At 38.1% G+C, this 14,733-nt stretch overlaps 1 protein-coding gene across 3 annotated transcripts; it reads left to right on the top strand.

Annotated features, from left to right (window-relative positions):
* Positions 1-1,591: 1,591 nt before the first annotated feature.
* On the top strand, positions 1,592-13,741 carry slc2a3b (solute carrier family 2 member 3b). Of its 3 annotated transcripts, none has more exons than XM_030157910.1 (11): positions 1,592-1,610; positions 4,189-4,322; positions 7,326-7,430; positions 8,245-8,405; positions 8,585-8,825; positions 8,926-9,088; positions 9,345-9,532; positions 10,778-10,882; positions 10,979-11,080; positions 11,190-11,393; positions 11,482-11,739. In XM_030157910.1, exons 2-11 carry the CDS (start codon positions 4,299-4,301, stop codon positions 11,737-11,739), a joined length of 1,551 nt encoding a protein of 516 aa, XP_030013770.1. In that variant the 5' UTR covers positions 1,592-1,610; positions 4,189-4,298. The 3 variants fall into 3 exon arrangements, with proteins under 3 accessions (XP_030013770.1, XP_030013769.1, XP_030013771.1); XM_030157909.1 differs by lacking the exon at positions 1,592-1,610 and adding an exon at positions 3,524-3,701; XM_030157911.1 differs by lacking the exon at positions 1,592-1,610 and adding an exon at positions 3,945-4,051 and having other exon boundaries at positions 11,482-13,741.
* Positions 13,742-14,733: the final 992 nt, after the last annotated feature.

Here is a 14,733-nt window from a genome sequence, read left to right as displayed (position 1 = left end):
CATAGACTAAATGATGTCTAAAATCAACCTTTATTTGCAACATAGTATAGCAAACTATTACATGATCAAAAACAAATTAATTTTAGCAAAAAAAAGTCCACTGGGAACCACTGCCATACACCCTTTTTTATTATTTCAGTGTGTTGTTTTGATAAATTAAAATTAGTCAAACATTTGCTACACCTTCACTTGAACATTTTTGTTTTTGTCAGTGGTTGTAGTGTGGAGGTTCTAGGTAATCCACCTGATGTACCCTGTTCTCTCAGATGGATGTTGTGCAAATATGGTATTAAAAGAAAAAAACAGCAGCTTTACAATATCAGTGGGATTACTACATATGCAAATGTTAATCTTTAAACAGTTTTGTACCTCTTTTCATATGGCTTCTTTAGATATCAAGGCTTTTTTAATTAACTTTTAGTCTACTATAATTTTTTGATTCGGTTTTACTCTTCAAACATGTTGTGTTCATGACTTTGAGGGTTGTCACTCACCTTTTCCTGTTGCCCCCAGTTATACTTCCTCTAGCTTTTTTTTATATATATATATTTATCACATTTAGGTCAGATAAAAGACTCTTTTATCATGGTTTCATTTCATCTACTTCCTATTTTTATGGGTGTTCTTAACCCTGAATATCTGACAGTCAGTCTTGAAGTAAAGATCACATTCTGTTGCAGTCTAGCACTGCGCTGACACTTCTGTCTTCTCACCACAGCAGTTATCTTCCTTTGATTCTCTGTAGCTAACCACATCCTCTGCCTCTGCTGACATCTCTGAACACTCTGCTACAATATGTCCTGACACGTCCAAATGGGTGTGATACTGGATTGTAGACCAAATAAATTCTTCTCTGAGCTTATCTTCATACTAATATTGATGTTAGTATTACTGAAAGGGGAAAACAGAAACTACAATCTCAACTGAGGAAAAAATAGCCAAATAGATAAATAAAACTGAAAGACATAGAATAGGGATGAATATCTCAGCAACACGTGGGTGAATGGCGCCTCATGGACACAAGATGGCGCTGTTGCATGATTGTTTGGATAAAAACCTAATTTCAACCACCTGTAAAGAAGTCACCTTAACCTACCTTAACCTAACCCTACACCGACTAAATTATCACAACAAATGCCTACTTCAATTGCTCAAAACCACACACAAAAAAAGGAAAAACAACTGTAAATTGCATGTTAAAATAAAGTGAAATGTACATAAAATGTTGTAGTGCATAGTCACTCAGTAACTGGAGTCATTTAAATTAGCCTCTATATGTAGTATATAGTGATTTTTAGATTATGTAATGGATGTGGTGTGTTGTGCCTTTAAAATACAAACAGATTGAGACTTAAAATTGTCACTGAAAGCTACAGTATCTGGTTTGTAATGATCTCTCCCATTATTCCTATTTCCTTCCCTCTTTGCAAATGTCTTCTAATTTGATTATTTCTCTCTCTCTCTCTCTCAAATCATATTAGTGGAGAAACTGCTGCAGGTTGCGTTTCTGTGGCAACGGTGTCAGAGGATACAGATAGGATGCAGGGAGTTTGAACAGATAGGACACGAACATCAGAGGCATTGGACATGGACATTTGCACGTCCTCTCTGTGAGTCAGTTTCTTTATTTCTCCTTTTGCTTAGTGCTTATTCTTTATTCAAAATTCGAATTAAAGAAGTAGAATTCTTCAGTTTACTACTTTCCACGGAAAGAGGAAGAAAGACACCCACAGTGGCTAGAAAACGCCCTTTTCTTATGGGTCATTCTTGCAGATTTCCGGTCAGTTTTAGTCTCACAGTTGTAGGTATTAAAAGACTGGTGAATCACATGCAGCAGTCCTGATGCAATATTTGAGCAAAACATAGAAACATTCCCAGTAGATAGCGTAGATCGTTTCATTTGAGGTTTTCTCCTGTATATCACTTGATCTTGATCAGGAGTGTTTGCTCCTGGAGGGTTCTGTTGGGTTTCTATAAATTGGCTTTAAGTCTGGTTTTCACCAGCTCTGTATGTAAAGTGTCATGAAAAAACTTTTGTTATGATTTGGCGCTATATAAATAAAATTTGATTGATTGATTGATTGATTGATTGATTGATTGATTGATTGATTGATCGATCGATCGATCGATCGATCTTAGGCACAGTCTATACAGTCTTCAAATGCTATATGCCCTCAGGATCAGAAATGGCTTGTTTTAGGGTCAAAGCTCTGCGGTTTGAACATCTCTAAGAAACACATTTCTTCACTCTTTCCTGTTTGCATCACAGTGACTCTTTTCCTGCCCTGCACGAGTGTGATACAGTCTGATACCGTGCATAATGACAGCTTCATAATGGCCTCCAAAGGCATCAGGCACATAATAGTCAACTTTTCTCAGACTGTGTACTGTTATTAAAACTCACAGTGGAAATTGTGTTAAAATAGTCACCAAATGAGCGACAAAAAAAAAAAAATCAATAGAAATATAAAACCACTTGCTTCGCATAAAGTGGATTTAACCCTTTCATGCATAGTGGTCACTACAGTGGACAGTTATTCTATAGCTGTTCTCTTACATAATCATGGGTTTTGTTGTTTTAGTTCCATATCAGCCAACACAGTCAACATTTATGCACCACACTGCAGTTCATACTATTATTATTCATACTGTTCTTGATAAACCTGATTTGCAGTAACATGTTTGAGAGTAAATCAATTACTAATTGTTATTAGACTGTAATTAACAGTTTTCTTAAACAAAAAGGTTTTTTTTTTTTTTTTTTGTTGCATATCTCCATGAAGTGAATAATAACTAGTATTAGAGTATGTTAAAATGTGAGAAAACATCAGATTAGCTGCATTATTATTATTATTATTATTATTTTTATTTTATTTTTTTTTTTCAGAGTTTTCACACAGTATATCACTTTCTGATGATGGGTTTCAAATATATGTTTTTTTGCTTCAAAAATTAAACATATGTTGTCCATCTGAGTGGTCATTTTTGTAAGTCCATGCAAAAATAGGTTCATTAAAAAGAAACTCAGTTGCATTGTTTGTTTGTTTGTTTGTTTGTTTTTTTAAGATGCTTAAAGAGGAATAAAATCACTCAAGAAAAAAATATTGACTAAGGTTCTCATAATTCATGCATGAAAGGGTTAAAAGTGGCCCCGGGTTTTTAATTTTTCTGGAGAACTTGTCAAATTCCAGACTGGGATTTAAGTGGGCTGTGAAGATTATACATAAGTATTAGGAGGGCTCCCGGTTTGTTTGCCACCCACTGAGTCGGTCTCATGATTTCTGCATGACCGGGCTTTGTATCTGAGCTTCGTGCACTTTGGCTTTTGTTCTCGCGCCCCCGGTGAGCAACCGACGGGGCCAGCAGCAGCACAGAGCCTCCTTTCACCGGCACCGTTTGTTCTCCATCTCCGGTCCGTTTTGTACGCTCATTCGAGCACGTCCCCCTTCTTCAACTGAGCGGAAACACAGCACATCTGCGCCGCTGCTATTACCGTCATTACGACAGACATGAGTGAGGGCCTTCCTCCTGCGCGCTTTTACGCACAGGGGCGATTCCACTGAAGTGTGAATCATATTGAAATGTGTTTGCGAGCATGTCCCACCTTCTTTAAAATGACTGAAATAGGAACAAGGGCTTAACATTTGTCAAAGCAAACAGATCTGAGCAAGACGGTTCACTTAAGGCTGTCCCACAGAACGGTAATCAAACATTTCTTTCTTATTTTTAATTAACATGGTGCTTAATTTACTGAGTTTTTAAAGTTTCGATTTTACTAAATGTCAAGAGCTACTGATACATCATTAGAGATAATTACTGAATTTAATTACAATTTTTTGAGAATTATTACATCACTGTATCCTCATCACCTGCAGCAAACAATAATTTAGTTTGAAGCATTGGCGTTACATCACTTTCCCCTTTTTATTTCATATTTGGAGCAGAAGAGGAGGGTTTGTACGGAAGGAGAAGCAGAGGGAGGGGTTTACTGAGTTCACTGAGTGTTAGAGCTGTCTGGGCCGCACAGTGCGACATAATCTGAGACCATTAGGTGTGTAGTTTATTCTGCTATTGTATAAATTAACCTACTATGTCATATCCAACATGATATTTATTCCAGAAATGCTACAATGAAAGTGTTGCTGATCCAAGGTTGTCTCATGACTTTCTGATGTTTGTTTATTTCAGGTTTTTCCAGTGACTGTAAAGAGGTGTGTGTTCATAAGGAGTAAGAGGTTGAATAGTTTTCAGTTTGCCACCTGAAGTGCCTTTGCAGTATTCCTCAACAAACAGCAAAGATGCAGCGTATGGAGGATGAAAAGGTAATTATGACTTTTCATCAAAACTACATGGTTTGCTGTGTTTTTAATTAATAACTCCCTTTCTTGCTCTGTTTTTACTTTGAACTATATGACATTTATTTTAGTTAGGTTTTGCATTTAGATCCAGATTGTTAGAATTCTTCAGTGTTTCCTAACTAAAAGTGTCACCCTTGTTGTTTGTTTTATTTCCGTCCTGTTTTGTGCGCACACCTCTTTAAAAGTCATGTACTTACAAGTCACAGAGGAGCAATACAGTAATTTTCCTTTCTGGCAAGTGTGAGAGGAGAGGACTCCAGGACGTGACTATGAGTAAGACAGTGGGCAACAGGGCTGATGGGTGGCAGGTTTGGACTTGAATGTGTGTGTTACATTGATTTTATCTGCCAAAAGGGGTGGAAAGGTGGAATGAGAGATTACAGCACAGAAATGGAAGCAAAGATCGACTACCTTATTGTAGCACCTTATAGTAGAAGGGAACCTGAAACTAGTTGTAGGGAAAACATGACACACTATAATGAGTTTTTTCGATTCAACTGTGAAGTTTTCAGTTTTATTTACATAACCTAATAGCACAAATTTGCTTCAAGGTTCTTTGCTATCTGCATATGTGACATCCACAGACTAAGGAAAAACTAGAGTAAATTTCTGCCATCATCATAAATCTCTTACTATCGCTGACCCTGTATTGAAACAGATGTTGCAAGCCTTCCTTGTGGTTTTAGTTTTGAAACTTGTTGCAGGCAGTTGCCTCATTTAATTTTCAAATCAACTGTGCTGGTGAAACCACCCACAAAAACCAGCACATAGTAATTATTTGTGGGTGATGAAACAAGACTAAATGTTTGCATAAAATGAGCATCCCATTGATCAAAAGTCTTCTGTTAAATGCACCCATACAGAGACATTTATGCAAAGTTGGAATTTATAATGAAAAGATACATGACAGCTCAAATTCAATATAAAAAAACCTAACAGGATACAGGTGGGAAAGAAATTGAATAAAAGAGAAGGATCACAAGATGACATGAATGTAGAAGATGAAGTTTCTATCTTCTATTTGTAGTAATATTTTCTGTACATGTAGGCAACACAAAGTCATCAAGAGTAACAGTTATAATTGTTTTTAAAAAAGAATGACTTGAAATGACTAATTAATGGAAGAACATTTCAGAAATTAGCATCAGAATTGTACTGTGTCTTTTGACATAAACTATGATGCATTTGCACACTTTACTCTTAGATATTGAGACATGTTTTGGGCTTGTTGGCCAAGTATTTTGCACAATACACACACTTACAATAACACACAAATGCACAAGAATGAATACCGGTCTGTGCAACCACAAGCCCTTACAACATGTCTATACAACCTCTGAGCCAGTTATATTGTGGTTGTAACACACATAATGCTCCTTTTTAGGTGCCTACACCCTGGTTAGAAACAAAAGAAGAGGATTTAGATGTGTAATACACTCATCTATATGTTACTCAACAGCGGTGCGTCTCTGCAGATACAACTGATATTCCTGCTTTTGATTTTCTTTCTGACTCACAAAACCACAAGCCCACAAGCTCACATCCAGTTTCTCGTAATCTTTGAGGCATTGTTGTACAACACAGAGAGGCAAAAGTCAGTAGTACTTGCATGTAACTAAACTATTTTATGTATTATTTCCATAGTCATTCATGAACAGAATTACAGAATTAGCATGCAGGCAGGTGGCAAATTAAAGACATGATGGGAGGTGTTTGTCCCAGGATGTCAATATTCACATCCATAGGACTCAAACGCTCACTGAACGGTTCGATCAAGATCACATGAATCATATGCACTGGCCTTCACAGTCACCCCATCTCAACTCAGCTGAACTCCTACGGGAGATTCCATTGTTCATCCATCATCCATCACAGTTCACAGGCTGCTAGAGTCAAAGCTGTTCTGGGGACACAGCACCTTACGAAGACCCTTTGTTAATTTTTTTTCCAACAGTGTGTCACATTTCTGTATGTGTGATACTTAATGTACTCTCTGTTTTGCACATTCTGCAAATTCTACATGACACTAATAATTTCAGTTTGTTTAAGTCCACATTAAACACAAGGCCACGGTGTCCCTGTGAGAAACATACTGCGACCTGGAAGTTTGATAACAGCTATCATTATCTCATTGTAGTAAAATATTCTCTGTTATCAATCCAGGCTTTTTTCCCTCCAAACTAGTTCATTACTTCCTTTTTAATATTGTAACTACTTTATAAGTTAAAAAATTAGGTTGTGTTCGATTTCACATTTAGTTTTTGATGTGTGAATTTCTGAACATGCATATTTATTTAAGGAATTTATATTTGTGTTTAGATAATGATATAAGTTATGAAAAAAATAGGCAGTCCAGAAAGATGAGTGAAAAGCTAAACTCTGGATGTAAATAATAACTTTAAAGAAGATCTCAGAAGCCAATGTATCACAGTAATTCATTCGAACTAGAATCTAAATGTCATTTGAACCAGTTTCAGTGCTCACTTCTGTTTGGTTTAACCATTGCAAAATTCACTTCCATGTAAGACTTGCCATGTAAGGGATTAATGTTAGGTGTATTAGCCACTTATTATGAACTAAGCCCACTTTATTAACAAACCCAGCAGGAAAAAAACATTCACAATAGGATTCAGTCTGTTTCTCTCAGGATATCTTTAGCTACTTAACTGAGAAATACCTTAGAGCAGTAAATCACAGAACTCTGGCAATGTTGTAACACCTAGCTTTCACAGCAGTGCTGCGAGCCTGCAGCTGCTAATGCATAAAGCTGAAAACAACAAGGAACAGCAGATGTAGAAAGGCTTATTGTGTGTAATTACCAGCGTCAGTGTAAACAACAAGATCTTTGTAGAGCCAGGAACAGGCCATGTCCTCCATTCAGACTGAGGGGATGATTGTACATCAACCCCATGCAGTCCATCACTGTTGTAATTTTGTTTGTATCTCTGTCTTTTTCTCTCTCAACAGCCAAAGAAGAAGGTGACGTTGTACCTTCTCTACTGTGTTTCAACAGCTGTCATTGGCTCGCTGCAGTTTGGTTACAACACTGGGGTCATCAATGCACCTGAGGAGGTATGTGTGCTTCTGTATATGTGTGTATAGTAGTACCTTAATCCTTTAAAGCTTCATGTTTCTTGCACCACTGTGAGCTTAATATGAGCTGTGGTCATGAGGTTTTTATTTTTTATTTTTTATTTTGTCTGCCCTCATTTAACAGCTTTAAAAGAGTTATTTCGATACATAATAGTAAAACACAACTTAAATTGGACCTAACTGATAAAGTTACAGTGTTAAAGTCAATAGCTTGTTTACAAGGATTACTGTATTATTTATTTTGACATTTAAAGTTAAAATAAATCACACATTTCCCATGACCTCAAAAACCACATCTGCTGTGGACTGTGCACACAGTGTGGCCTACATGTCAATGCATGACGCAAAAAGTTGGTGTTGAGACAAGTTACAAATTTGATTGAACGGAATATGTAAGCTATTGTTATTCATGTTTTATCTTGTTCACCCATTTTGTGTTGTGATGAAGAGGAGGCGAACACAATACGCTTGAGAAAGCAAGTGAAAACAACATGTTCAACTGTGACACAAGTGACTCCATGGTTCCCTCCTTCATTCACTGTTACCAGCCATGATACTGTTGACGTAGTCCAAGTGCATTAAAAATGTATCGCTTACCCTTACTGATTTAATGTAAGATACTGCAAACTGCACTGAAGTTATGTATTCTGTTATCTGTAGTGACTACACATCAAAGTAACCAGTCTCATCTTGCTTATGGGAACACTAAGAGCTATACTGCCCCCATGTGGATGTGTCAGACACTTAAATACACTGCAAGAGCTAACAGAAACTTTCTATCCCATTCCTACAGAAACTGCGAACATTCTTCTCCAACGTGTCTATGGAGCGATATGGAGAGCCCTTCAGCCCTGAATCCATCACCATGGTGTGGAGCTTTGCAGTGGCTGTATTCAGTGTGGGAGGCATGATAGGGTCCTTCTCTGTTGGAGCCATAGTCAACAAATTTGGCAGGTGTGGATATAGAATATATCCAATTTACTGCATGATAGTAGACAGAAAATCAACAATGTTTTTTCAGAATTGTAACCAAAGTTCATTGGCCAAGGCAGCAATTTAGATTTGTCTTCCTTTTGCATTTTGTATCCTTCCTTCACTAATTCTGTCCATCCATGGTCTTTTCATGTCAACAGGCGAAAATCCATGTTATTAAATAATGTCCTAGCTCTGGTGGGTGGAGGTCTTATGGGACTGTCCAGCCTGAGTCGATCGTTTGAGATGGTCATCATTGGGCGCTTGATTATCGGTGTGTTTTGTGGTTTGTGCACGGGACTCACTCCCATGTATGTTGGAGAGGTCTCTCCCACCGCTGTTCGAGGAGCGTTTGGCACTCTGCATCAGCTGGGTGTTGTCATTGGCATCCTGGTGGCACAGGTATAAAGTAGTGATAAGTTCAAGGTTATTAGATGTAATATGTAAGTAGAATCATCCACAACTAAAATAAATCATTTTGTATGTTTTGCCTGTGGTTTAGATCTTTGGTCTGGAGTTCCTGCTGGGGTCCTCTGAACTGTGGCCTCTTCTGCTGGCTCTGACCATCTTGCCTGCTGTGCTGCAGAGCATCATGCTGCCCTTCTGCCCCGAGAGCCCCCGCTACCTCCTCATTGTCCTCAACCAGGAGGAGGAAGCGAGGAAAGGTCAGTTTGTAGACAGACCTCTGTTTACCCTCAGCCTAAGATGGCAGTAAGAGGTTTTAATGAGACTAAAAGTAGAATGACTTATGCATTATTAATGACCAGTGGAATGATGCATGTCCTGTAGATGAGTTGGCCTTCTGATGTATTCATATTTTAACATTTAACATGATGTTTCAAGACAACAAACACTGACATTATACTCACATAAAATGTACTCACTTCCCCCCTATTACTGCATCCTTTTGTCTCCTTGTAGCACTTGTGCGTCTGCGTGGTCATGAGGACGTGAGTGAAGATATTCAGGAGATGAAAGAAGAAGGCATGAAAATGGCCATGGAAAAGAAAGTGACCATCCTTGAACTCTTCCGCTCTCCAAAGTACCGTCAACCAATCATTATTGCCATTGTTCTGCAGCTCTCTCAGCAGCTGTCTGGCATCAACGCTGTGAGTACAAGTTGCATCACATCCTGTAACTGTGCACAGTTATAAAAAGGTTAGGGTTATAATTATCAAATGTTACTCTACATGAAGTAGAGTGAGCAGCCATCCATTTCTTCAGTATGTTCTCAGACACATATCTTTATAGGCAGTAAATGATGAAAAATGTGTCTGACAGGCACATGATAGCAGATACTTCGTGACTCCAGGCAATGTTAGATTGAGTGGAATGATTTGAGCCTCTCAGGGTCACTGAAAGATGAGAAGCACAGTGGTATTTAATAGATATTTTGTTAATAAGGTCATGTAACCAGGCTAACGAAACGTATTAGTGGTTTCTGTCTGACCTGACAGTGACAGTGAAGCTACCACAGCCAGAGGCCAAAAGCAACATCGATTGAACAGACACATTAACAGTGATGACCTGTATCACTCACAAGCAAAGCAGCAAGAATGATTACGCAGCTTGTGTATATTTAAATCATTAAACTATTCACACAAACAAAAGTTAAAGCTGCTCTTATTTAACAGTGATGCCGTTTGTAATATATAGATCAAATAACTACGTGTCCTAAATATGAAAACATAAAAAAGCAGTTTCTCTTAGCTCTGCTAAACCTTTAATTTTTTTCCACATCATTGTTTTACACCCACAACTGAATGTGTGTAGAGACCCCACTTGTCTTGCTGTCTTTATATAAAAGTAAATAATTAACTGAGCCCAGGGGAATGTAGTAGTAGAAGGGTTCAGCATGTCCCTCAGGTCTATGGAAAGACCAAAAGAGCTAAAAGGAGCTTAACAGGCTTACATTTGGCAATTGGTGGCATCAGTGTCGGGGAGTAACGAGTTATATAATGGTTTTACATAAGAATAGCACAAAATGAATGCAAATGTAATCCATTATAGTTACAGAGAAAAAATAGACTACAGTTACAGTGATTCAAATTGTCAGTCATAAGGGTTTACATCAAAACATGTGACCAAACCACCACAGTAACATGGATGTGTATATCATCAAACCAGAACACTTTTCAGAAATTTCAACAATATTTTCCTTCTGAAATTAAAAAATGGCCCAAAAAATATAAATGTCCAATGTTCAATGTAATGTTTTCTTTTTAAACAGCAACATTTACAACCCAGTTTGTAAATATATATATTTTTAGAATTACATGTATGTATATATGTATGTTGCACTAGTATACTATACTATTCCATCACAAAACTGTTTTTGCCCTCTCCACTTCTAGGTGTTTTACTACTCTACAGGTATATTTAAAACTGCTGGTGTAACTCAGCCAATCTACGCCACAATAGGAGCTGGAGTGGTCAACACTGTGTTCACAGTTGTCTCTGTAAGTGTTTGACTGAATGTGTTGTCTTTCTTCATATTAATTGATATTCATATTTGTTGAAAATATAAATTGATGAGTTATCTTCTTGAACACCAGCTCTTCTTGGTTGAACGGGCGGGGCGAAGGACATTACATCTTGTTGGTTTGGCTGGAATGGCAGTCTGTGCCCTCATAATGACCATCTCACTTTCTCTTGTGGTAGGTGACTGTGACTGTATCCCTATGTGCTTTTTACTCATGATAATGTCTGTTTGTCTCACCTTCATTACATTTTTGTCTTCTTCCTTTTCTTCTCTGATCTGAACAGGAGACCAACAAGTCTCTAAGCTACCTGGCCATAATTGCGGTGTTTGGCTTTGTTGCTAGTTTTGAGATGGGTCCAGGTCCCATTCCATGGTTCATCGTAGCTGAGCTCTTCTCCCAGGGGCCCCGACCTGCTGCTATGGCCATTGCTGGTTTCTCCAACTGGACGGCCAATTTCCTGGTGGGACTGGGTTTCCCGAAACTAGCGGTATGGACACGTTACCTAATTGTAATCATCACATATACAGTTTGTGCGAGTTTCTCTTATAACAAACATCTGTCTGTTCTGTTTACAGGAACTTTGTAAGAGTTATGTCTTCATTATCTTCATGGTCCTCCTCATCATTTTCTTCATCTTTACATATCTGCGAGTGCCTGAGACCAAAGGACGGACCTTTGATGACATTGCTCAGGGATTTGCTGCATCTGAAAAATCTGCCAGCTCCCCGCCACCAGACGAAGTGGTCGTGGGCTTACCTGAGAGTAAAGAACCTATACCCATATCTCCCACAGAAAAAGTTCCCATGGTGGATCTTCCTCCAGAAAAGCAGTGAAATATTTAAGGAAGATTCAGGGTACAACAGAGATAACAGGTTTCAAGCACATAGATATTATATAGAGTTTATTTAACTCAAATGATGAAAAGAGCAGCTTAACGTCACAGGGTCAGTTTAGAACAGGCCAATTCAGTGTCTTAATGCCTGTAAGAGGATTTTAGTTTTTTAATATATGTTTATAGCATGCCTTTTAAAAATGAAATTCAGTGTTTTATGAAGATCCTCTAAGTAATTGTGTTTTACAAATTCTGAAAAATTTGACCAAACAGCATCTAAGTGTACCTTCAATGTGAGCCAAACTTAACTTACTTAATGTTTGTTGACATTTAAAGTGCAAGCTTCATGCATATTACCACATAAGAGGATCAACATATGTTCAGTGTTAAGACTCAAGCCCTGAGCTACCCCCAGTGTTAAAAGGCTCTAGGATTTGGGGTTTTAAGTATTGAGGTCAAGCTTGAAAAGCCGGTTTTGGAGCATGGTGGCTTGACCCAAAAAGCCTGACTCCGTCCTGTCAGTCTGAATAGGTCCCAGAGGAGGGGAGCCATGTTGTCTTGGGTAGATACAATAAACATGGAGGAGATGCTATTCGAGTCCCTCTCAGCTTCAGGTACACTAAAATTCTCACTACTGATTTTAAATATATTTATGTGTGACAAAGATTATAGTGTACAAAAGTTTGCTTCTCACCCTATAATACAATAGTGTGATGTCAGCAGGACTCATGCTGATAAAGAAGTAACACAAGGACAGTTAGATATGAGCTCAGTCTGCACCAAAAAAAATATTTATATGAAAAGTTAGATAAGGTATAGTCAAGCACCTCCAAGCCTTAACAAAGCTACAGGATTAATGTTCTTTAAAGCACAACTTAACCTCTTGTGTTTAATTGTTTCAGGGCAGGGTACAGCCAGGATGACAGAATCACTCCTGTTGTAGTGCTATAGTTTGCACAGTACATTACAACATGTATATGAGTACATGTAGTGTTTTGATACTCCACAATTCAGGTTTCTAGTTAAGTTACTGTACAAGGCATTGAAAATTATTTTTTCCATTTTTGTACTTGAAATTCTCCTGAAAAGAAAGTGTCACTATTCGCAGGAAAGGCTACATCATAGGCCATGAAATAAAACATCTTCACCTCTTTTAAACGGTGTTACATCAAATAAAAGGTTTGCATCTGTGTTTAATGCTTGAGGTATGTGTAGAAACGCATTTTGGGCTGATGAATAAAAATATATTTCAACTGGAAGAAATGGAGGCATTGAGTACAACACTAAATGAGTACGTTTTGTGATCTTGCGTAATTATTTCTAAGTGTTTGACATCGTGTATATATTGTAGAATTTCCCATTTTTATTGTTATGATCAGCTTTGTCTGCACAATACACATGCTTACAAATGTGGGTCCATGTTTGTATAGTTGCATCTTGTCAATGTGCGCACAATGGTAAGGAAGCACTTTGCAATATTTGAGTGTTTCACTTGCATTTGCAGTCTGCCTTCTATCTACTGATAGTTTGTATTGTATGTTACTCTTACATGTAAATATATGATGTGTTTGGTAGTAGTTTCTCTGCTACAGGGCATCACATCCATGTTTTTCTTGCACTCTAGCCAAACTGTTACTATGGTGAATGTCACTTTATTGCTTTGCAGTTCTCCACAGTGTTATGTGTGTCGTTAATATGTATATTTTTGCCCTTGTAATGCTTTTTTGTTGTTGTTGGGAATACAGAAGCAAGAAGTGATGAGAGTTGTGTGAATTGATCTATACTCTTTATGTTATAGGGCTCCTCTGCTGCTATAACAATATGAGACAATGCTTTGAGAGACGTAAAGGAAATAAAGTTCTCTATCTATGAAGGGAAAGTCTTACTTTAATTATGAGTGAAATCAGAGCTCTTCAGCCTCTGTAATCCTCAGAGTCAAACAAAGTTTGTTGGCATAAATGTTTAATGTGCTTGTGCCTCCTAAAATGAAAGCATGAGACTTGTCTAGTATTTTGTCTGGTACACAATTCAACATGGTGGCAACTCCATTTCCTTCATTGCACCGTAGCACTTCAGTCAGCTGTGCAGTCATGCTCTGTAGGACACACAGAAACACTGAAATAAAACTGTGAGTTACCAAACAGAAAACCAGAGTTCCATATTTCTGTGGCTGCTGCTGTACAGTTGGAGTCAGAAAAAAATATTCATGGGTGTGTTGATGTTTGTAGCTTCGCAAGCATTAGTAGGAGTATTTATGATTTAGGGTTTCCTCTTGGGTCAAACAGCTTCAAAAGCCCAACCAAAACACATATAGAGATGCAAGAGAATGTTTTCCTCAGTGAGGAGTTCCTAAGAAAATGCATTTACCCACTGGGAACAAAAAAAGTGTATTTTTTCTTTCATCCTAAGCAAATGAAATCTCCCAGTCAGCTGCATTTGTAGCTGTTTTATTTTAATGACTTACTTTAACAAAACTAAAACCTAAGACTAAATTTTTATGTAACATGAAGAAAACTGCTGTGGTAGAAAAAACTAAAAATGGATTAAGAAGTTTTAAATCTGCCTTAATGACCGCAGGACAAAGATCCATTTCTCTCTTCACTTTTCCTTCTGTAGTTCAGCCCCTCAGAGCAAAAAGCCTTTGGTAAAGGGCCCCCGGCTGGCTGGGAATGGGGCCATCTAACTGTGTCAAACCAATCAGCAGCATCTCCCTGCAAGAGTCTACTGGAGTCTCACTCAATGCAGTGAACTGGGGCATGAAAGCCCATCAACAATCTGTAGTACCACAGTTTGACCAGTGAGTGGCATGCACGGACTGGGGGGGGGTGTTTAAATTCATTGTGTGTGCCTCTAAATGCTGTCTGGATGAGCAATCCTGTGAGACAAGAAGTGTGTCTGAGGGCAGAGAGAAGGAAGGAGGAGGAGGTGTTAGCAAGAGTGAGCATCCAGAAATGTGGCTAAATTATATTCATTTCTCCTAAAAGGTAGTGAATGG

This window comes from Sphaeramia orbicularis, chromosome 16 (assembly GCF_902148855.1).
Source record: "Sphaeramia orbicularis chromosome 16, fSphaOr1.1, whole genome shotgun sequence".
Taxonomy (NCBI): domain Eukaryota; kingdom Metazoa; phylum Chordata; class Actinopteri; order Kurtiformes; family Apogonidae; genus Sphaeramia; species Sphaeramia orbicularis.
Note: the sequence above shows the minus strand (reverse complement) of the source record. Positions and strands in the feature narration are given on the sequence as shown.